Source organism: Musca domestica, unplaced genomic scaffold (assembly GCF_030504385.1).
Source record: "Musca domestica strain aabys unplaced genomic scaffold, Musca_domestica.polishedcontigs.V.1.1 60, whole genome shotgun sequence".
Lineage (NCBI taxonomy): Eukaryota > Metazoa > Arthropoda > Insecta > Diptera > Muscidae > Musca > Musca domestica.
In genome coordinates, this window is record NW_026712364.1 from 525,606 (window position 1) to 548,431 (window position 22,826).

At 34.6% G+C, this 22,826-nt stretch overlaps 1 protein-coding gene across 1 annotated transcript in view; it reads left to right on the top strand.

The window, feature by feature from the left end:
• The first annotated feature begins 16,289 nt into the window (after positions 1-16,289).
• Positions 16,290-22,826, top strand: part of LOC101896391 (dorsal-ventral patterning protein Sog) — a 47,506-nt gene continuing 40,969 nt past the window's right edge. The window contains exon 1 of the mRNA XM_005181091.4: positions 16,290-18,126. Coding sequence (XP_005181148.2) covers positions 17,937-18,126 — 190 coding nt within the window. The 5' untranslated portion in view covers positions 16,290-17,936. The remainder of the gene's footprint in view (positions 18,127-22,826) is intronic.

Genomic DNA, 22,826 nt, shown 5'->3' on the forward strand with positions numbered 1-22,826 from the left:
AGAAGCTCTTAAAAATGTGTTTCTCATAAGAAAGCAATTAAAGTACGGAACACCTTCATATCTCAATGTCGGATACTAAGAAAGACCTCAATATCAAATTTTGGGATTCTAGCTTTATCCCTTTACCCGATACGCATTTTAGTACATATCCCCAACCACCTACATATCTTAACCACCGATACCAATAGGGATATCTATATCAAATTTTAAAATTTCAGCTCCATTTCTTTATCAGATTCCAAAATATAGTACTATAGAGTACTTTTTGTACTATTATAGTACACTTTTCCAAAACCACCTCAATATCTCACTTCCAGATACCAAGAGAGTCCTAAATATCAAATTTCGGGATTCCAGCACTATGTCTTCACTTAACACCAAATTTAGTACTATTTAGTACTTTTCGTATAAATATAGAACACATTTCCAAACCAACGACAAATTTCAAACACATACAGCATCAGTAATCTAAATATCAAATTTCGGAATTGCATCTCTATCCCTTAAACCAAGTACCAAATTTAGTACTATTTAGTACTTTTCGAACAATTATAATATACACTTTCAAAACCATCAAGGCTACCATAAACAGCGACTCTAATACAATATTTCATACTGCAAGCACTATCTGTTCAACGAATATCAAATTGTATCAAATATAGTACCATTCGGTACTTTTTGTTTGTGTGTGTGTGTGTTTTTTTTTTTTTTAAATCTTGAACCGTATGTGGGGGAGTTACCAGAAGAAATGGTACGATCTCTACCATCTTTATAATATATCTTTTATTGATTGAAATATTGAGATGTACCAAGTCTGAATGGAATCGGATGTTAATTTCGGGTTTTATGAGCTTCATGCATATTTAAAATGTTGACCCTTTGTTGGGGAGGTACCAGAAGGAATAGACCGATATATTCCATCTTCACAGAAGATCTTGTGTTACTAGAAATAAAGGGATGTGTGAAATATGAAGAGAAACGGATGCTTATTTCGGATTCCATAATCGTTTCTGTTAATCAAAACTTTGTCCCTATGTAAGGGAGGTACCAGAAGGATTTGTCCGATATCTACCATATTTTTAACAGATCGTATATTCATGAAAATATTGAGTTGTATCAATTCAGAATGGAATCGGATATTAATTTCGGGTTTTTGTGGGCTTCATGGATATTCAAAATTTTTACCCTTTTGTGGGGGGAGGTACCAGAAGGAATGGAACGATATGTTGTTATATCTTCACACCAGACTTTGGGTTAATAAAAATATTAAGATGTGTGCAATTTGAAGACAATCGGACTCTTACATCACATTTTATAAAAGTTATAGTTAGGTTAGGTTGAAAAAGTTATAGTTATTCCAAATGTTGACCCTTTGTGGGGGAGGTACTTGATGGATCGATATTGTCCATTTTCGCACATGACCTAACACTAATGCAATTATAGGAATTTGGGAAGTTGAAGCAAAATCGGATTATCCGCTCTCTTTCTGTGCAGTAAAATATTATTTTGAAAATATCGGCCTATTGTGGAGGAGGTACCAGAAGAAGTGTACCAATATTGTTCAACTCCGAACTCGAACTAAGTTTGGTAATAATATTACGATGTACCAAGTATGGACCAAATCGGATACTCCCTTCGAGAGTTATCGTGCGCACCAGCCAGACAGATAGACGGACGGACGGACGTACGGATATCGCTAGATCTTCTCCAAATGTCCTGAAACTGATTTGATCCAAAGAGACGTAGGATCTAAAATCGTTATTTCGATGAGGCACGTTGACCATATGAAATGATATATAAGCTCAGTGTTTGTAATAGTAATGTTTCGGTAGTTCCTGACATGGTATATACCCCCTCTAGCCATTTGGCTGAGGTTATAAAAAGGCCGGGCCGAGCTTTTAATAGCCTCAACCATTTTGAAGAAAAATTTTCAAAATTTTCAAAAATTCCGTCGTAATATATCGCTCAAATGAAAACCGTTACATGGGGCTATACGAAGGCGTCGACCTACATAGGTTGTAGTACCTATTACGAACGTTAAATACGAAATTTGAAACAAATCCGGTTAATAACATCTCTAATACCATAAAAATATCGAATATATGGAGGTACCGTTATATAGGAGCTGTACGAAGGCGTGGGCCGGTATAAGTATGTTGTAGTGCCCATTAAGATGTTTCCAAACGGAATTTGAAATGATTCCGGTTTATAATCGCTAAAATCATCAAAATGCAATATAGGATTTTTGCTGTCTATAGAGATAATTCTCTTACATTCTCTTACAAACCATCGAAATACCGAATATCGGGCGGTACCGTTGTATTAGGACTACAAGATATCGTGGGTCTATAAAGAAAATTCTCTTCCCAGGAGTAAAGTACTCACAAAGAACTCCTTGTATAGAATTTCAGACAATTCCATTGAAAGACGATTTAGTTGTCTATTGTAATCACGCCAAATTTCGAAGATGGGCTATATCGGTTTACGTTATCATATAGCCCCCATACAACGGTATCGCCGATAATCGGTATTTTGATAATTTTAGCAACATTTTCAATGGAATTGTCTAAAAATCCACACAAGAAGTTCTTTTTAAGCACTTTACCCCCTGGAAGAGAATTGTCGATATAGGTCCACGATATCATCGTATAGCCCCCGTACAACGGTATTCCCCCGATATTCGGTATTTTGATGATTTTAGGAAAATTATTCACCGGAGTTGTTTGAAATTTTGTATTTGAAGTTCCTAATAGGAACTACAGCCTACTACAGACATGAAATTGTCTGTGCAGGGCCATGTTCTTGTATAGCTGATGATGATTTTAGGAATATTATTCAAGGAGTTGTTTCAAATTTCGTATTTGAAGTTTCTATAAGGTACTTCAGCCTGTGATAGAAAATTTTCTGTTAATTTATAATTTTTTTCGGTACCCCCGATATTCGGTATTTTGACGATTTTAGGCACAATATTCAACATTCGGAATTATTTCAAATTTCGTATTTGAAGTTCCTAATGGGTACTACAGTCTATGAATGGGAATTTTCTATGCAGGTCCAGGTCTTCGTATATAGCCTCCATATTCAGTATTTTTTTTACTTTAGCTACATTATTCACCGTTTTTATACTCTACACCACAAGGTGGTCAGGGTATTATGTCTTTGCGCCTTTGTTTGTAACAGGCAAAAGGAAACGAGATAGACCCATAGTTTCTTTTGATGATCTGCATAGAATCACAATCTGAGTCGATTTATGAATGTCCGTCCGTCCGCCTGTCCATGTATTATTGTGAACAAAGTACAGTTCGCAATTATTGCCCGATCCAGATGAAAATTTGCACAGATCATTTGCTTGGCCCAAGGACGAACCCTATTGGAGAGAATTGGAGATAATCGGTCAAAATTTTGATATAGCTCCTATATATATCTTCGTCCGACTTGCCATTTATTGTGCACCAAACGTGTAATATCAGCTCGATTAGTATGGAATTTTGCACATACAACCAAATTAGGCCTGAAAATAAGTATGCCAAATTTGATCGGTTCAAATCGGTTCAGATATAGCTATAGATCCCATATATATTGTTCATCCGATTTGTAATTTTTGTCCTCCGCAGCCGTAATATGCACTCTGTAACAACAATATTTGGGGAAATATATTAAATGCAGCTCAGAAATACCTTTGCCAAATTTTATCGAGATCGGTTCAGCTTTGGATATATCTGCCATATATAACTTCGTCCGATTTACCTTTTATTGTGCATCAAACGTCTAATATTTGCCCAAATGGGATGGAATTTGGCACATACGACCGAATTGAGTCTCGAAGCTAGTATGTCAAATTTGGTGAAGATCGCTTCAGATATAGCTATAGCTTCCATATAAATTGTTCATCCGATTTGTTGTATTTGTTACCCACAACCGTAATATGCACTCCGTAACAATGATATTCAGGGAAATATATCAAATACAGCTCAGAAATATTTTTGCCAAATCACGCATCTTTCGAACAAATTGAGATAGAATGCTAAAATTTTGCACACATGTTTACTTTTCCAGTTAGAGAAATTTTCTATACAGGTCCAAGTCTTCGTATAGCCCCCATATAACGGTACCTCCCTATATTCGGTATTTTGATGATCTTAGCGACATTATTCACCGGAATTGTTTCAAATTTGGTGTTTGAAGTTCGATATAAATACTACAGCCTAAGGCAGAAAATCGTCTATGCAGGTCCACGTCTTCCTAAAGCCCCCATATAACGGTACCTCCCGATATTCGGTATTTTGATAATTTTAGCGACATTATTCAATGGAATTGTTTCAAATTTGGTGTTTGAAGTTCGATATGAATACTACAGCCTAAGGCAGAAAATCGTCTATGCAGGACGTGGATCTGTCCTATAGCCCCCATATAACTTTACCTTCAAATATTCGGCATTTTGATGATTTTAGGTACAATACTCACCGAAATTATTTGAGATGTCGTTTTTGAAGTTCGTAATGGATGATTCAGTCTGTAACAGATAATTGTCAATGCAGCTCCAGGTCTTCGTATAGCTCCGATATAACGGTACCTCCCTATATACGGTATTTTGATGATTTCAGCTACATTATTCATCGTTTATTTCAAGTTTCGAATTTGAAATTGTAATGTCCTATGACAAAAGTTGCCCATGCAGGTCCACGTCTTCGTATAGATCCCAATATTAAGGCTATATTCGGTATTTTTAAGATTTTAACAGAATTTTATTTTGTTTATTTATATATTTATTCATTCATTTATTTATTTATTTATTTTTTTTTTTTTGAAAATTTCCAAATTCGTTCCACATGGTGGAGGGTATTCAAGGTGCGACCGGGCTGGACTTACTGCTTTTTTACTTGTTGTAGTCTTCAAAACGACATGCCACAATTTCAAATTGAGCGTTTAAAATGTGTTAAGTTGCGGTTATTGTTTAAATGATAACGCAAAATGGCTAAAAGAAATCTCAAATAATAAAAATAATAATAATTTGCATTGCCAATTAAAATAATTCAATTTCAATAATTGTTTAATTCAATTACAAAACATCGGCGTCATCGCCAACATCACAATTAAATCCCCGTCCCGGTCGGCCCATTAATAAGGCAGTTTATTGGGTGAATGTGTGTGTTTGTGCGAGTATGTGTGTGTAAATTTAAATCACCAGCTAAACTGGCAGCTTGTCGTCTTGGCCATAATAATCTACTAACTAATGCCGTTTTATGGAATTCCTGGCGTGTGAAATAACTTCATCAAGATAATATCGAAAAATTGTGCCATAAGATAGGGGAGATTATGGCTGTTGGCACCTTTTTTTTCGAAATTGTCTAATGTAAACAGTGATGGTGTGATAGCATGCCACGAAGAGAGGGAAGCAGTGGTGGGAGGGGGAGAGCATTCTAACCAATCACTATCATCACAATGCGCCGAGCGTCAACATCATCACCATCAACAGTGTTTCGATGATCGCCACGATTATCTTGATCGTGCGGGATATGTAAAGAAAATCTTTGATAAAAAAAAATGAAAAGGAAAAGGAAAACCACACATGCACACACACTCGCCGAGGGTCTGTCTACGCTTATCTGTCAACTCGATCTCGATTAATAGAGTGCAGCACTGAGAGAGAGCTAAGATCGATCCTGGGCCACACAACCTCATTTAACTTCTAATAAATCATAACAACAACAACAACAAAAAATCCAACACCGCTAACAAGAAAAGACATTTGATTTGAGTGTGGCGTGTGTGTGTGGCGAGAGGAGTGTTAGAAAACCATTGAACATGTTGTTGTTGTTTCCGACACCGAATTGTGTTCCATGCATACATTTCCCAGTTAATGATGAAAATTAAATCATCACCACCGACGTCATCTGAAAGAATGGTTTATTGGTGTCACGGCTCTACTCACGGGGACGATCGACGATGTCGGCACACCGTCGGTGGCATAGAAGATAGAAGAGGGAACCAAAATATTTACTTGTTAGCAAGATGAAAGATAAAGCACATACTGACACATCATAGGCACGCAGAGGGACTGGTGGACGGACAAACTCACACCGAAAACCTCCAAAAAGGTGTGATAAGTAAACAAGTCAAACACATACAGCATAGAAGGCATGCAACATGTTTGATCCAATGTTGAGAGTTCATAAATTAGAAGCCAGGAAAAAAACCTCCATTACCAAATAATGGGTTTCGTAATCAATTTTTGGACAACCGTAACAACTTACAAATCAACCCATTAATCCATTATTTTTACAATGGCATAAGTTGTTATTCTTGGGACTCTAAAGTCAACACAGAAGTAGAAACGAGTAAAAAAAGCAGCTAAGTTCGGCCGGGCCCAATCATTAGGAAGGGGCTTTTAAAAAAAAAAATACCGATTAAATGTAGCCGTTATGTGGGGGCCATATGAAGACGTGGACCTGCAGTACCGATTCCGAACTTCAAGTACGAAATTTTTTCCGGCAAAAAATGCCGCTAAAATCATCAAAAGATCGTATACCGGGAGGTACCTTTATATGAGGGCCATAGTATGGTAGAGGTATAAAAACATTTATAATTTTTTTTATACCCTCCACCATATACAGGGTAAAATAAAAAACTGAAACAAAGCCAAAAACAATAATTTTTACTTTTTATACCCTCAGCCATATGGCTACAGAGGGTATATATCATTTGATACGGTCAAAACGTGTCTAGTGGAAATAACGGTTTAAGACCCTAGGTCTCTTTGGACCAAATCCGTTTCAGAACGTTTGGAGTCGATCTAGCGATTTCCGTCCGTCCGTCTGTCTGTCTGGCCGGTTGGTGCGCACGACAACTCTCGAAGGGAGTATCCGATTTGGTCCAAACTTGGTACATCGCAATATTTTTGCCAAACTTAGATCGAGTTCGGAGATGAGCAATATCGGTCCACTCCTTCTGGTATATTTTTTGCACAGAAGAGAAAGGATAATCCGAATTTGCTTCAACTTTGCAAATCCTAATATTTTCGTCAGTGCTAGGTTAGGTGTGAAAATGGACAATATCGATCCACTCCATCAAGTACCTCCCCCCCAAAATGGTCAAAATTTTGAATAACTACAACTCTCATAAAATGTGATGTAAGAGTCTGATTGTCTTAAAATTTCACACATCCCAATATTTTTATTGACTCAAGGTTTGGTGTGAAGATGGAATATATCGGTCCACTCCTTCTGGTACCTCCCCCACAAAGGGAATAACCATGAAGCTCATAAAACACGAAATTAACATCCGATTTCATTCAGACTTGGCACATTTCAATACTTCCGTCAACATAAGATTTGTTATAAATGTGGTAGAAGTTGGACCATTCCTTCTGGTACCTACCCCACAAAGAGTCAAAGTTTTAAATAACCACAACGAACATGAAATCCGAAATAAGCATCCGATTCTCTTCAAATTACATACATCGCAATATGTTTATTGACCCAAGGTCTGGTGTGAAGATGGAATAATATATCGGTCTTCTCCTTCTGGTACCTCTCCCACAAAGGGTCAAAATTTTGAATATCCATGAAGTTCATAAAACACGAAATTAACATCCGATTCCATTCAGACTTGGTACATCTCAATACCAACCATCCTCAACGCAAGATTTGTTATGAAGATCTGTTAATGTTACAAGTTCTGTTGTGAAGATGATATATATCTGCCAACCCACAAAGGTCTAAATATTTCTCTTAACCAGAAATCTGATATGAATATGTGATTTATCAAAATTTATGATTTCGCATAAAATTGGATATAAATGTTCGATTTCCTTCAAAAATGGACTACTTCGGTCGACCAGATACCAGATACCTCACGCACATTTTAACATTTTCTCAAAATTATCGTATATCTCATATAAAGTATAGTAAGTAGTCGATATAGTCCAAATCCGGCACGTTGTAATATTTTTATCAGTCTTATATCAGATGCGAATTGATCAATATTGGCCAACTGCTTCAGAACTTCCCCCATAAAGGATCAAAAGTCTAAATAATCTCAAACTCAAGGCTGGGGGTATACATCAGTCGGCAAAACCGACTGTTACTATGTTACTTGTTTTGATAGTTCTTAACAACCCCACTTTTGGAAAATGAAGGATTGTTATACCCTCCACCATACTATGGAGGGTATATTAACTTTGTCAATCCGTTTGTAACTCCTCGAAATACTCATGTCAGACCCAACAAAGTATATATATATTTTTGATCAGCGTAAAATTCTAAGCCGATTTAGCGATATCCGTCTGTCTGTCCGTCTGTCTGTCTGTTGTAATCACGCTATCTTTCGAACGAATTGAGATAAAAGGCTAAAATTTTGCACACAGGTTTATTTTTACAGTAGGCAGGTTAAGTTCGTAAATGGGCCATGTAGGTCCACGTTTTCATATAGCCCCCATATAACGGTACCTCCCGATATTCGGTATTTTGATGATTTTAGAGACATTATTCACCGGAATAGTTTCAAATTTAGTATTTGAGGTTCGAAAAGGGTACTACAGCCTAAGACAGAAAATTGTCTGCGCAGGTCCACGTCTTCGTATAGCCCCTATATAACTGTACCTCCCGATATTGGGTATTTTGATGATTTTAGCGACATTATTAATCGGAATTGTTCAAAATTTGGTATTTGAAGTTCGCAATGGATACTACAGTCTAAGACAGAAAATTGTCTGTGCAGGTCCACGTCTTTGTATAGCCCCCATATAACGGTACCTCCCTATATTCGGTATTTCGGTGATTTTAGCGTCTTTATTCACCAAAATTTTTTCAAATTACGCATTTAGAGTTCGTAATGGAAACTCTAGTCTGTGACAGAAAATTGTCTATGCAGGTCCAGGTCTTCGTATAGGCCACATATACCAGTACCTCCCTGTATTCGGCATTTTGACGAGTTTAGGTGCAATACTCACCGAAGTTGTTTGAAATGTCGTAATGGATGCTACAGAATATGACAAAAAATTGTCTACGCAGGTTCAGGTCTTCGCGCAGCTCCGATATAACGCTACCTCCCTATATTCTATACTTTAATGATTTTAGCTACATTATTCGCGTTTATTTCAGGTTCCGAATTTGAATTTGGTAATGACTCATAATGTCTGTGTGGGTCCACGTCGTATAGGCACCAATATAAGGGCAATATTCGGTATTTTTAAAATTTTACCAAAATTTTTTCAGGATTTTATTTCCAAATCCGTTCCAAATGGTGGAGAGTATTGACTGCTTTTTAACTAAAACGTATCAAATATTCAGGATAATTCCTCTAGTGACCGTTCAAAAAATCTATATCTAAAAAAGAGGAAAATTTTTGTATGTTTGTTTGTAATTTATGGACTCGAAAACCGCTGAACTGATTTTCCTGAAAATTTGCTTGTATACTGCAACATCGCCTGAAAGTAACATAGGCTGTATACATTTTTGAAATTCCACTTGGAAGTGGAGATATAGCATCAGAATCGGAGGTACCTCCCAAAAATTTAGATTTTGTATGCACATATCTATTGGTAGGTTACAGATACCATTTGGAATGCGTAACGGAATTTGAAACAAAAATGAATTTGCATATGTTTTGCATCAAATACGATATATATAACCGATTTCAATGAAATTCAGAATTATAAATTGACAAATTAATTGGAAATCGGTTAAGATTTGGATATATATATCCAAATATATATTTTCGGCCGATTTCACGTAATTGACGCACTAATTTCAATGAAATGTGGAAGGTGTGACGGAATTTGTAGTAAAAGTAAATTTTGTCAAATTATATTGAAATCGGTTCAGATTGGGATACGATTTTATTAAGAAGCATTGACCCACAATGCCTTTACAATGGTATTAGACTAACAGTATTAAACTACACAACAACTTAATTGAGGATACGATTATTACGGGGAAGTATGTTGCTACCACGAATTCTCTAATTGAAACAGAAATGCCACTCAACTTCTAAAGATTGCAGTTTCCTGCACGCTTGGCATTTGCTATAAAATTATTACGATTTTTTTTAATTTTTGAAATTGTTTTATTTTTTTTTAAGCAAACATGTATTTGTTTATAAAATTTTGAAGGCATATGAAATCAAAAGGTGTAGCGAAGCGCACCGGGTTCAGCTAGTATTGTATAAAAATCCAGGATGACCCTCAAAAATAGTCTTTTAAAGCCAGTAAACTTTTGGCCTTGAAATCTACAAGTGATTGCGTGATATGGGCATTCAAAAATATCAGTTAAATTCCATGATAGACAATCAAAATTTTTTTTTTTGATTTGAATGCACGATTTTTGCCTTGATGGTCTTTCATAAATAGTTTTCAAAAGAATATTTTGATTTTTTTTTTTTTAATTAATATTATGGCATCCCACAATAATTGTTCTGGTGGTCTATCAAAATATTCCTTAAAAATCCACGATTATTGATCTCACGGTTCTCCAAAGCCATTTGTTAAAACTCTTACTTAAAATTAAAGTTTTGAGTTCAAATCTTCCTTTAAAAAATCTGCTATTATTGCTCTTGACTTTTAAGAATTTCTTTAAAATCTAAAATTTCTACTCTTTTGCTATTTGATAGAATAACCAAAATTCCTGAACTATTTTAAATTAATAAGAACCACTAAATATAACGCATTACATAATTATACCTGTAGGCAAAGAATTTGGGAATTTCCCCACATCTGGTCGAATCCTTTTATTACCCCTTCTGCCCACAGAGAGGGAGAGAGCAAAGAGAATAGAATATCTGGCACACATTATGACTAATAATGAGTGGTGGCATTTTTGAAAACGAAGTTGCTCTAGAATTGTGGCCAAAAGTCTTACCTTTTACCTGTCTCTGGGCCAATGGGAATTCCCAATGTTTGCGTCACCATTTTTATTGGTCGAAAGGCAATGAATTATAAAATTAATTTTCTTTAGTGTTTTTCATCTGAGGAAGAATAAAAGTTCGTAACTAGTTAGTTAGTTGCTGACTTTCTTTATGTTATCTTATTCTTCTCTTCTGACAGCCACATCTTTTGTTCGAAGGACATTGTCCATCATTACCTGTTACCAGGATATGTGGGAAATTCCCACATATGCAAACGCCAATCCTTTTATTGCTCCCCGCTCGGTGCACAAGTGAAATTGTGGCCAGGCAAGAGCCACAGCGCGGTATTACCTGTCTGTAGGAAGTGTGGGAATTTCCCAACATATGCACAAACGGCAATCCTTTTACTACTACCACCACCACCCATTTATACGAGCAAGTGTCAATAAAATTGGATTATTGTCTTCAATTTATAGATATTCGATTTAGAACAAGGCAAACCAATTGTGATTGATTTAATGTAGCGAAAAATATTTTAATCATTTTTTCGATTAAAAATTAAATTTGTTCTGAAATTTAAAATTCCACAACATTCTAGCATAACTGTCTATAACTGAGTCGTGCTCTCCGAAAATCCTTTCTTACCCAATACCTAGCAATACCTAATTTTGGGAATTTCCCACATATGTTGGCCAAGAGCATAAATTTCACCACCCTCATGTCGAGGACAATAAGAAGAAGTGCAGAGGTGTTGTAAATCACACCTGTAAAGAAGATCAACTGTGTGAGTGTTTTCGTTTCTTGAAATGAACTCAGTTATGACTTTTGAGTTTCCCCTGGAAAATTCGCACCAACAATCAAACAAAAAATCGCATGCAACGAAACTGACAAATTATATGTTCATGGCACCGGTATAGCTTCTTAGGAATGTCATTCAATTGAATTTCAAATATCCTAAATGTTTTGAATTCTTTAAATTTAAATTCTCCCATAGTAAAAGATTTCCTAAAACAGTCCCGATATAACGTAGAAATATTGAGATGTGTCGAGTTTGAAAGTGATCGGATGCTTATTTCACTTTTTATGAGCTTCATGGTTATTCAAAATTTTGACCCGTTGTGCGGAAGGTACCGGAAGCAGTGGTTCGATATATTTCACATTCACACCTGATCTTGTGTTAATAGAAATGTTGGGATGATTGAAATATGAAGAGAATCGAAGGTTTATTTAGCATTTTATGAGAGTTATAATTATTCAAGTGTGGACCTATATTGCCCATCTCCAAACTCGAAAATATCACGATGTATCAAGTTTGGATCAAATCGGATATTCCCTTCGAGAGTTATCGTGCGCACCAGCCAGACGGACCGACACCTCTATATCGACTCCACATTTCCTGAAACGGATTTGGTCCGTCCGATACGGCTGATACTTTCAATAAATATTACAAAACAAGTTAAAAAGAATCAGTCGGTTTTGCCGACAGATATCCTTAGATAGAAGATATCCATCTTCAAACCAGACCTTGGGTCAATAAAAATATTGTGATGTGTGTAATTTGAAGAGAACCTGATGCTTATTTCGGTTTTTTGATAGTTTTGGTTAGTCAAAACTTTAACCCTTTTTAGGAGGTACTAGAAGCGATGGTCCGATTTCTACCATGTTTGATGGAAATATTGAAATGTAAATAGTCTGAATGGAATCGGATGTTAATTTCGCATTTTATAAGCTTCATGGATGTTCAAAATGTTGACCTTTGTGTGGGAGGTACCAGAAGGAGTGAACCGATATATCCCATCTTCACAGTAGATCTTGAGTTTATAAAAATATTGGGATGTGTGAAATTTGAAGACGATCGGAATCTTACATCACATTTTGTATGAGTTATAATTATTTAAAATTTTAACCCTTTGTGGGGGAAGCACTTGATGGAGTGGACCGATATTATCCATATTTGCACCTGACTGACTGAGATCGGACGCAAATATTAGGATTAGAAAATTGGATTATTGCTTCTCTTTCTGTGCAGAAAAAAAATATTTTTTTTTAAAAAACTTAGACCTTTTGTGGAGGAGGTACCAGAAGTGGTGGACCTATGTATTCCATCTTAACACCAGACCTTGGGTTAATAAAATTATTGGGAGACATGAAATTTGAAGACAATAGGACTCTTACATCACATTTTATAAGAGTTATAATTATTCAAAATGTTGATCCTTTGTGGGGGAGGTACTTGATGAAGTGGGTCGATATTGTCCATTTTTGCATCTAATCTAGCACTGACGCAAATATTACGATTTGCAAAGTTGGAACAAAATCGGATTATCGTTTCTCTTTCTGTGCAGAAAAAAAAATATTTTTTTTTTAAAAATTTCGACCTTTTGTGGGGGAGGTACCAGAAGTGTATTCCATTTTAACACCAGACCTTGGGTTAATAAAATTATTGGGAGACGTGAAATTTGAAAACAATTGGACCCTTACATCACATTTTATAAGAATTACATTTATTTAAAATGTTGATCCTTTGTGGGGGAGGTACTTGATGAAGTGGGTCGATATTGTCCATTTTCGCATCTAATCTAGCACTGACGCTGCACCTTTCCTTTCAGTGCAGTGAAATATTTTCTTTAAAAATTTCGATTTTTTTAGGGGTGATACCAGAACGAGTGGCCCAATATTGCCCATCTCCGAGCTCAATCCAAGATTGACAATAATATTACGATATACCAAGCTTGGACCAAATTGGATACCCCCTTCGAGAGTTACCGTGCGCGCCAGCCAACCAGCCAAACAGACGGACGGACATCGCTAGATCGACTCCTGAAACGGATCTGGCCCAAAGAGACCTAGGGTCTAAAACTTTTATTTCGATGAGAAACTTTTTGGCCATATCAAATGATATATACCCTCTCTAGCCATATGGCTGAGGGTATAAAAATTATTAAAAAATACAGACAATTGGTTTGGCAGTCCTTGTGAAAAAATATGAAGTCCTTCAAAAAAGATCTCACAATTTTTTACCTATAAACGACCTTTAAAGATTTTTATAAAAAATTAAGATTAAGTAAGATTTTTGCTGTGATAAATCTTCAAATAAAATAATTTTCCAAAAATAAAAATAAATAATAATAATTCTCCTTTAAAATAACATCCTTTTCTCTGATACTGTTTCGGCGAAAAAATTGATAAGATCTTTTTTAAATTTCATTGAAAATCTAAAAAATTAAATTTTATTAGAAATCTAAAATACATTTCTTCCAAGAGCCATGGATAATTCCTGAAATCATGTTCCGAAAATGCAATATTCTTAGACATTTCTTAAAATTTTTTATTATAAAGTTCAATACCATCAGAGGACTTCCAACCTCACAAAGAATTTCAATAAAAAAATTCTTAGCTATGAAAGACCCTAAAAAACATTTCTTAAAACTTTAAATAATACTAACACAAAAATATTGAAAAACAACAGGGCCGACCATGTGATACCCTACAACACTACAATTTGTTCGAAGTCCCCATATGTCCAAATCCATTTTGGAAGATTTCGTTTTTTTGAAATAATGTCTTATGTCTCTGTTGATTGATAACAAATTAACATGGACAGACGGACGGACATACATAGCTAGATCTCGGGGAGATAGGAAGATCCATATACACTATCCTATGTAGGAAACCATTATTTCGAGGCTTTACATAATTTTTGACCCAATCAAACTTATAATGGCCCCAACACATAGTGTTGTAGGGTATAAAAATATATATAAAATAAAAAAAATTTATAAATACCCCAAGATATGTTTTTATTATGTCCCTAGGAGGTATACATAGATTATTTAAAAATTTATGGTTAATCACTGATAGTCCTTCATGGAATGCAAATGAAAAATGTTGTAAAGAAAATATTCATAATTTCATGAAACAAAATCCAGCCTCAGGTTTTAAGCTCTCTGATGTAACTTTGCAGATTTGGAAGATTTATACATATCATCATTATGATCAGCGAGTTTTTAATAATACGATCTAAAGATTTTGGAATGTATTATGTGGGGTATTACAATATTTTAGAAGTTTATGACGTTTTACACCTTTTCTACGTTTTAGATAGTTATATGACGTTTTCGACGTTTACAAGTTTTCGACAGTAGAAAACCCGAAAAAATGTCAAACGGATCATCTCTGCTTAAAACACAGTTCTTGAAATTTATTTCTTTAGTCTGATAGAACTTCAATAAAATTCTTAAAAAATCAAGTTATTTGGTCTGATGCTCATTTAAAAAAAAATAAGAATATTCCCCAGATATAAACATAAAAATTTGAGAGCAAAATAAAATAAGATTCGTAGAAAAAATATAAATTGTCATTCTTAAAACCCACAAATTTTAAATTATGCCACACTTTGAGTAAATTAGCCATATGATTTGTTTTGTCCCACCTCTTCTGGGCTCTATTGAGAGTAATTGTACAGAAATAATTAAAAACTATTTTAACGTGGTCTAATTCATTTTAAAAATAACAATTTTTTTAAATTAGAATCCAAAAATTCAAATTAGAGGTATTTCTGCAAGATGAAATACGTGTTTTATAACTTCTCTTTTGAATGGAGCCACTAATAACCTAAGGAGATGCCATTGAAAATTGGAATCTGACCAAGTCTCAAATCTCTCTTTTAAATATTTAACACTTGTCAATTTTTAGAGAATTATTATTTTACATTTTCCAAAACACTGTCCCCTGTCCCAATCTTACATATGTGTGAAAAAAATTGTCTCAAACATTCAGTGGTCTTGAGTACACACATTTCACATATGTATGTATGTACACATGTGTGTGTATATGTGTGATATGCAAGGTGTTAAAAAATTATAGAATCCACGATTTTTCACACTTTGTAAAGTAAATGTGAAAACATACAAATTCTCCGCATGTACGTACGTACATATGTGACATAAATGTCCGTATGTGTGTACATGTGAACATGCCGCAAGAACCCACAAAAACCTGCAATAAGTCTGGGATATTCCATACAAGCTGGTGCTGACATGGTTTTTATTTGATAAGTCTCAGATATTGGCATAAATCCCGCGTATTTCCCCTTTAGCAGAGCAAAGAGCGTTTGTCCACACAGGTATGAGAGAGTGGTGATGTTGATGTTATTGCATTTCACTTGCCGTTGTTCACCGGATATGAGTGTGTGCACATCCGGTATGAATTCTATGTGTGTGTGTTTTTTTCTGTGTTGCAATAGTTGGGCAACATTGTTGCCAAGATAGTCTCGCAACATCCAGTACAACTACCTGTTGTGTTCTTGGCTCTCTCTCTTTCTTTCTCTCTCTTCTGTTTTGTCTTTGGCAACATTTGTTTTGCGGGTTTTTTGTTTTTGTTCGCCTTACCTCTGAGCAACTTATGGCCAAGACTTCGTGTTATTTGCGCCACACCGACCCAGTATTAGTATGCAACGAGTAATAGAAGTGATCGATCGGTGTGCGATCTCGTTAAAATAGATTTTTTTTCAAAGAAATATTTTTCTTTCACGCAAAATATATTGTGAGAAAGAGTGTGAAGAGAGAAAGAAAGAGTGCATTCATGTGTAAAAATTGAATAAAATCAAGTTTTTATTTTCCTCACGAGGAGAACAGCAAAAAAACGAAACAAAAAACATACGAAGTGTTCTCCTTAAATTTTATTTTTGAGAGCAATTATTTTTTTCGTGGTATGCCATACTCTTGGGTGTAGTACGACGGGTATTGTTTGTGACCCAAGTATTTTTGCGAAGTTATCCAACAACAACAACAACGAACTGCAAAAAAAATCCAAACACTGTTTATCCTCGTGCTCCTCCCCCCTCCCTCTCAAAAAAAAACGAACAGATTGATGTTTGTTTGCCGACCACATTGTCATCTTAGGGCAGCAGCAACATATCAACCAACCAACAACAGCGACGGCAGCAGCCAACACACATCCCAAGTTGTGTGAGAGAGAGAGAGAGCGAGCGCAAGTATTTGTGTTGAGAGTGTTGTTTACATGTGAGTGCCAGTGCATGCCTGTGTGTTAGAGCAACTTACTCTCATCGTGTTTGGTTTATTTATTCAACGACCGATACCGTGTGTGGACATTATTTTACGAAACGCGCAACATATAACAACACACACTCCTCCCAATAACAAAAAATTAAATAAAAATATAAACGGGCGACGACGACAACAACGCGTTTAACCGCAAAAAAAGTATCTCAAAGATAGCAGCGCCGGGCCATATTCTGTTCCGTTCTGTAACGAATATGAAATTTTTTAAGGAAAAACTTTTGGGAAAATTAAATAATTTTCGGTTTTCAAGTCAATGAAAAATAGAAAATAAATAAATTAAGTAAAAAAAATATGTATGTGCAGCAAATAGCGCCGCGCCAAACACAATAACGACGTCAACGAAGACCAATCAAGAAAAGCACAAGAGAAATAGCCCACAATAACACCAACAACAACAAAAAAATCTAGTTTATTTAAAGAAGAAAAAAAAATAATCCAACAACAGCAAATCAAAAAAAAAAAGTATTCTGCAAAAAAGTATATATAACGCAAAGCACAAAAACAACAACAGCAACAACACCCCACAACGGTGCTGAAGAACGTGTAAGAATTAAAAAAAAAAAACAAAAATAAAAATAAAGATCTTATGCCGACATCGTTGCCGAACAACAACAGCAACAACAAAAATATTCAGTGAAAATCAGCAGAAAATAATAATAAATCCATAACAACAACAAATAAAAATAACAAAATAATTTTTGTGGAAGCAAAAAAAAGTAGAGTGTGACGAAAAGCAAAAAAAAATAAATCCACTTATTTTCTCTGTGTAAATATTACAACAAAAGCAATAACAACAAGAAATTTGCAAACAAAAAAAAAAATTGAGAAAAAATAATAACAAAACAAAAGAAATATATAATTTCTTCAAGTGTTATCTAATCTTTAGCAAAAACAACAACACCAACGATCGTTTTGTCTGTTTTTTTTTCTCCAGTTCAATCAACAGAGAAAAGAAACAAATTTATTTTATTTTTAAAGAATATCCAAAAAAAAGTGAATTACAAAATCGAAATGGCAAAATCCTCAAATTTCCATAACAAAACATCATCATCATCACACACCTTGACATCCGTCATGTTCCAGCTGTTCATCTTCGGTTTGGTCTGCCTTAGCCAAACCTCGGTAATGGTCAATGGCCGCCGACACTCGCCATTGATTGTCGATGAAAATGATGGAAATCGTCGGAACAATAGACCAGCGGGTAAGTTTTAGAAAATAATTTTCTATTATTATTTTTTTTTAATATTCAAAAAAAAAGGTTTGGGGTTTCCTTAGAAAAAATACAGTATTTTGTCAGAAATTTTTTTCGATTAATTTTTGATTCAAAAAAAAATTGTCAAATCCGAACATTTTATACCCTTAAAATTTTTTGATTCTAAATTTATTTATTTTTTTATTTTTGAAGCAATTTGAAAATATTAAAAAATATTCTAAAAAATCTACTTTTTAGAATTTTTTTTTTTTTTTGGTAAATTTTAAGGAAATTCGAAAAAAAAAATTTCTAAAAAAAATGTTTTTTAGCATTTTTATTTCAATATTTTCGGATTATTGAAATAAAGAATTCTAAAAAAAATACATTTTTTAGAATTTTTTCACTTCAATGTTGTCGAATTTGAAAAATTTAATTTAAAATCTATTTTAGATTTTTTTTTTTTTGGTAAATTTGATTTAAAATTTCTAAAAAAATGTTTTTTTTTAGAATTTTTATTTCAATATTTTCGGATTATTGAAATGAAAATTCTAAAAAGAAGACATTTTTACAACTTTTTCACTTCATTATTGTCGAATTTGCAAAATTTAATTTAAAATCTAAAAATCCATTTTTTTACTTTTTGGAATATTTGTATTAATTCTGAGCAACCTTTAAATTCATCAAAAGCAAATAAATTAAGAATCTAAAATTGAAATTTTGAGAGGGAATAAACCAGAGACGAAGGGAATTTGAAACATAGAGTACAAATTCAACAGTCGAATTGAAATTTTTGTGAGCGTGTTTTTTTTAATTCTTCAAAAATGGACTTTCGAAATCCTTAAACTTTTAGTACCGAGCTCGACTCTCCCTTCCGCAAACATTTAAAAAATTTACAGAAAATAATTTATTTATTAGAACAAGAAAAAATAATTCAATTTTATATAAACTTGGCAAATCTTAATATTTCTATCAGTGCGATGCCTGATGGAAAAATGGACAATATCGGTCCACTCCTTCGGGTACCTCACCCACAATGGGTAAAAATTTTGAATAACTATAACTCTTGAATAACCCTTGAAAAAAGAATTCAATTTTTTTAAAACTCCGCACATCCCATTAATTCAACCAACACAAGATCTGTTGTGAATATGGTAAAGATTGGTGTGCTCCTTCTGGTACCTCCCTCACAAAGAGGTCAAACCCTTTGAATAAGTATGACTCTCATTAAATGTGAAATATGCATTCGATTATCTTCAAATTTAGCACAGCTCAATATTTCTATTGACACATGACCTGGTGTAGAGATGGGATACATCGGCCCACTCCTTCTGGTACCTCCCTCACAATGGGTCAAAATTTTGAGAAATTTTGACTCGTAAAAAAGTGTGATAAAATAATCCGATTACCTTCAGATCTTACACATCTCAATATTTCTAGCAACCCAAGATCTGGTGTGAAGGCGGGATACATCGGTCCACTCCTTCTTGTACCTCCCCCACAAAGGGTTACATATTTTGAGTAAATAAAATGATCATAAAATGCGAAATCAGCATCCGATTCTCTTCAAATTTCATACATCGTAATATTTCCATCAACACAAGATCTGGTGTAAAGATGGGATACATCGGCCCACTCCTTCTGGTACCTCCCCCACAAAGGGTTAAAATTTGGAATAATTATAACTAGTGAAAAAGGTGTAATAAAATAATCCGATCATTTTCAAATTTTGGATTTATCAATATTTTTATCAACACAAAATCTGTTATGAATATGGTAGATGTAGGTCCACTCCTTCTGGTACCTACCCCACAAAGTGGTCAAAATTTTGAAAAACAAAAACGCTTATAAAATACAAAAATGAGCCTCCGATTCTCTTCAAATTTCACACAAGCCAATATTTTAACTAACTCAAGGTGGGTTGTAAATATGAAAGAAATAGGTTCACTCCTTCTGGTAGCTTCCCCACAAAGGGCTCAAAATAAAGACAAAAATTCTGCGTATCTCAATATTTCGACCAACACAATATCTGTTGTGAATAATGTAGATATCGGCCAAATCCTTCGGGCACTTCCCCCACAAAGGGATTTAAAATGTTGAATAACCAAAACCGATAAAATATCCCTCATTTTACCATCAAATTTCACACAGAGTTCATATTTCCAATTTTTAAATATAAAGACATTTTGGCACTTAAAAAATAATTTTCTAATTTTTTTATTTTTTTTTTTTCAATTCTTCAATTTTTGTTTTGAAGAAAATTAAAAAATATATTTTTTAATTCCAAATAAAAATATGGGTTATATCGTTTTATTTTTAAAATTAAATTCAAATCCCTTTCTCCCAATTTTGACTCTCAATTCCTCGTTCTCTCTCTTCCATGTAAAAGTTCTCTCCATTTTCCAATTAGAATCCTAGACCAATTGCCGAAATAAGAATTGTGTACCAATGTTGCTAAACACCAACCGGGCACACACATTGCAACACCGGAAAATGTGGGAAATTCCCACACTCTTTTTGACCTAGGATTTTGTTTATGTTTTTATGACCTGCTTATAAAAACACACATAGGGACACCACACAGCCGAACGAACGACCCACCAGACAGACAGTCAGCCAGGCAACAAAATGTGTGCACAATTTTATGACAGATTGTAAAAAAGCAAAGAAACACAGAGCGACATGTGTTTTCCTTTTTTGCACCAGACCGACCGACCGACCATGGCTTGCAAAAAATCCGGAATTTCCCATCATATAAAACTATGCGATTTGAGAATTATAACATATCGAAGTTTGACAAGTAGTGCGTACGAACATACCTGTTGCGAGAGAGTGGACCACCCAATCAGGGGAATACCTCTACCCCAACAATTTGTAGGCATTTTCAACTTGTCACAAGTTTGTCTCCCACTCTCTCTCCCCTCTCTCTCGTCCTTCCCCTACGTACTTAAGAGAGAATATGTTGCTACATGACACCTAATCCCTTAGGAGCTTATTGCCGGTACTACGTCGATGGGAAAATGCTTTTCCTTCTAATTGTTTAAGTAAATAAATATTTCTTTCTTGGATTTTCTTGGCACAGAGAGACTTGTTAAGTTCTCTGCTCTTTGTTTTTTTTTTTTTTTTTTTTTTGTATCACTTCTTGAAAATTCTTAGACATTTAGACGTCACATCAGCCAGCATTTGGCCCATGGAATGTTGTCGTAACGAACCGTGGCAGCATGATGATGACGATGATGATTATACCATTTTAGGTTACATGGCCAAGATCCCCCTTCCCCCACAACAAAGAGCTAGGCCCCACGTAGGAAAAAAATGAAAGAAAACAAACAAAGAAAATTCCAATCAATGTTCTTTGGAGCCAATTTGTCTAAGAGATTTCTGGCTGGTCTTTCTTTGGCTGTGGCTGCTGGCCTTTTCAAATACCTTTCAAATTCCAAAAATATTTTCTCCACATTTGTGTTGTTGTTGCTGTTGTTCCATTTCTCTAAATGCGCCTTGTAAAACATGAAAAATGTGTCTTTAAGCCGCTTAAAATTTCTTTTGTTGCTTTTCATCTCCTCATTTTTCCTCGATGATGTTGTTGTTGGTGTTGTACCTTAAATCCGACCTCCATGAATGAATGCTGGCTGAATAGCTGGCCAGCTAAGGCAAGGGATTTAGCTTCCTGTTGTTCTGCCTTTTGTTAGAGAATTTTCATCTCTCTTCATTTTCAATAACTCCGTGAATAGTTAACAAGTTTTTCAAGGTCTGATTTTAGAGATATTTAGAGATTTTCTTTAGGGGTATTTTTCGTTTCGATGTTACTGATTATGATAAGAAAAGGCAGCTGTTTTCTGTTTGTTTCTTAAGGAGATTTAATTAGCCTTAACTATTTTTTCCCAATTTCAAGCTGAGATTTTCTTGTGGACCTAAGCCTCTCTGGAAAAAAAGAAGAAAAATCTTTCATATTTTGTTTTTCCTCTTCTCCCAAGCTGCCGTTGTTGTTGTTAGCTGTGCCATGAAAGAAAGCTTAACAAAATTGCATATAATTAATGTTAATTTATTTTTTCTTGTTGTTGTTGTTGTTGTTGTTTTTTAATATTAAAACAATTTCCTTCTTTAGTCATTTGCCTTTTTTTTTTCATTTTTACCGCCAGTTTGATTTGCTTACATTCTGCGATCATGTCTTATGGCGCTACATTTTCTCCCCTCGCATTCTCCCAAACATCCTCCTCATCCACATCCATTGCCATTAACAGTTGTTTATAATCGGCCTGAATGTAATACATCTTTAATTTAATAATTTATTTCCTTTTCATGCCATTGCGGCCATCCATTTGCCAGCGGAAGCAATACCGTAGCCTTAGCGGAGAAATGAATGAAAGGTGCCGGGAGAAGAATCATTACATTTCAGATTTTTTTTTATTTGGCATAGCAACAGATGGATATAGAGTTAATAAATTTTTGTAGAAAAAAAGAAGTAGTTAATAAACTTCAGAGATTTTCGGAAGATGTGAAATTGAAATTTATTTTGAAAATTTGTAAATTTTCGAATTTTTGTGGCTAGGAAGAAAAATAAACAACGATTTTATTTTTGAAAATATTGGCATTTGATCAAATATAATCTAAATTTACAAAAAAAGCATCCTTTTGAAAATTGCTGGGAGGTATTTCAATTGGGAATTTCTAGAATCTGGAGTAAAAGGGTAGAAAATGATTTTCAAATCCTT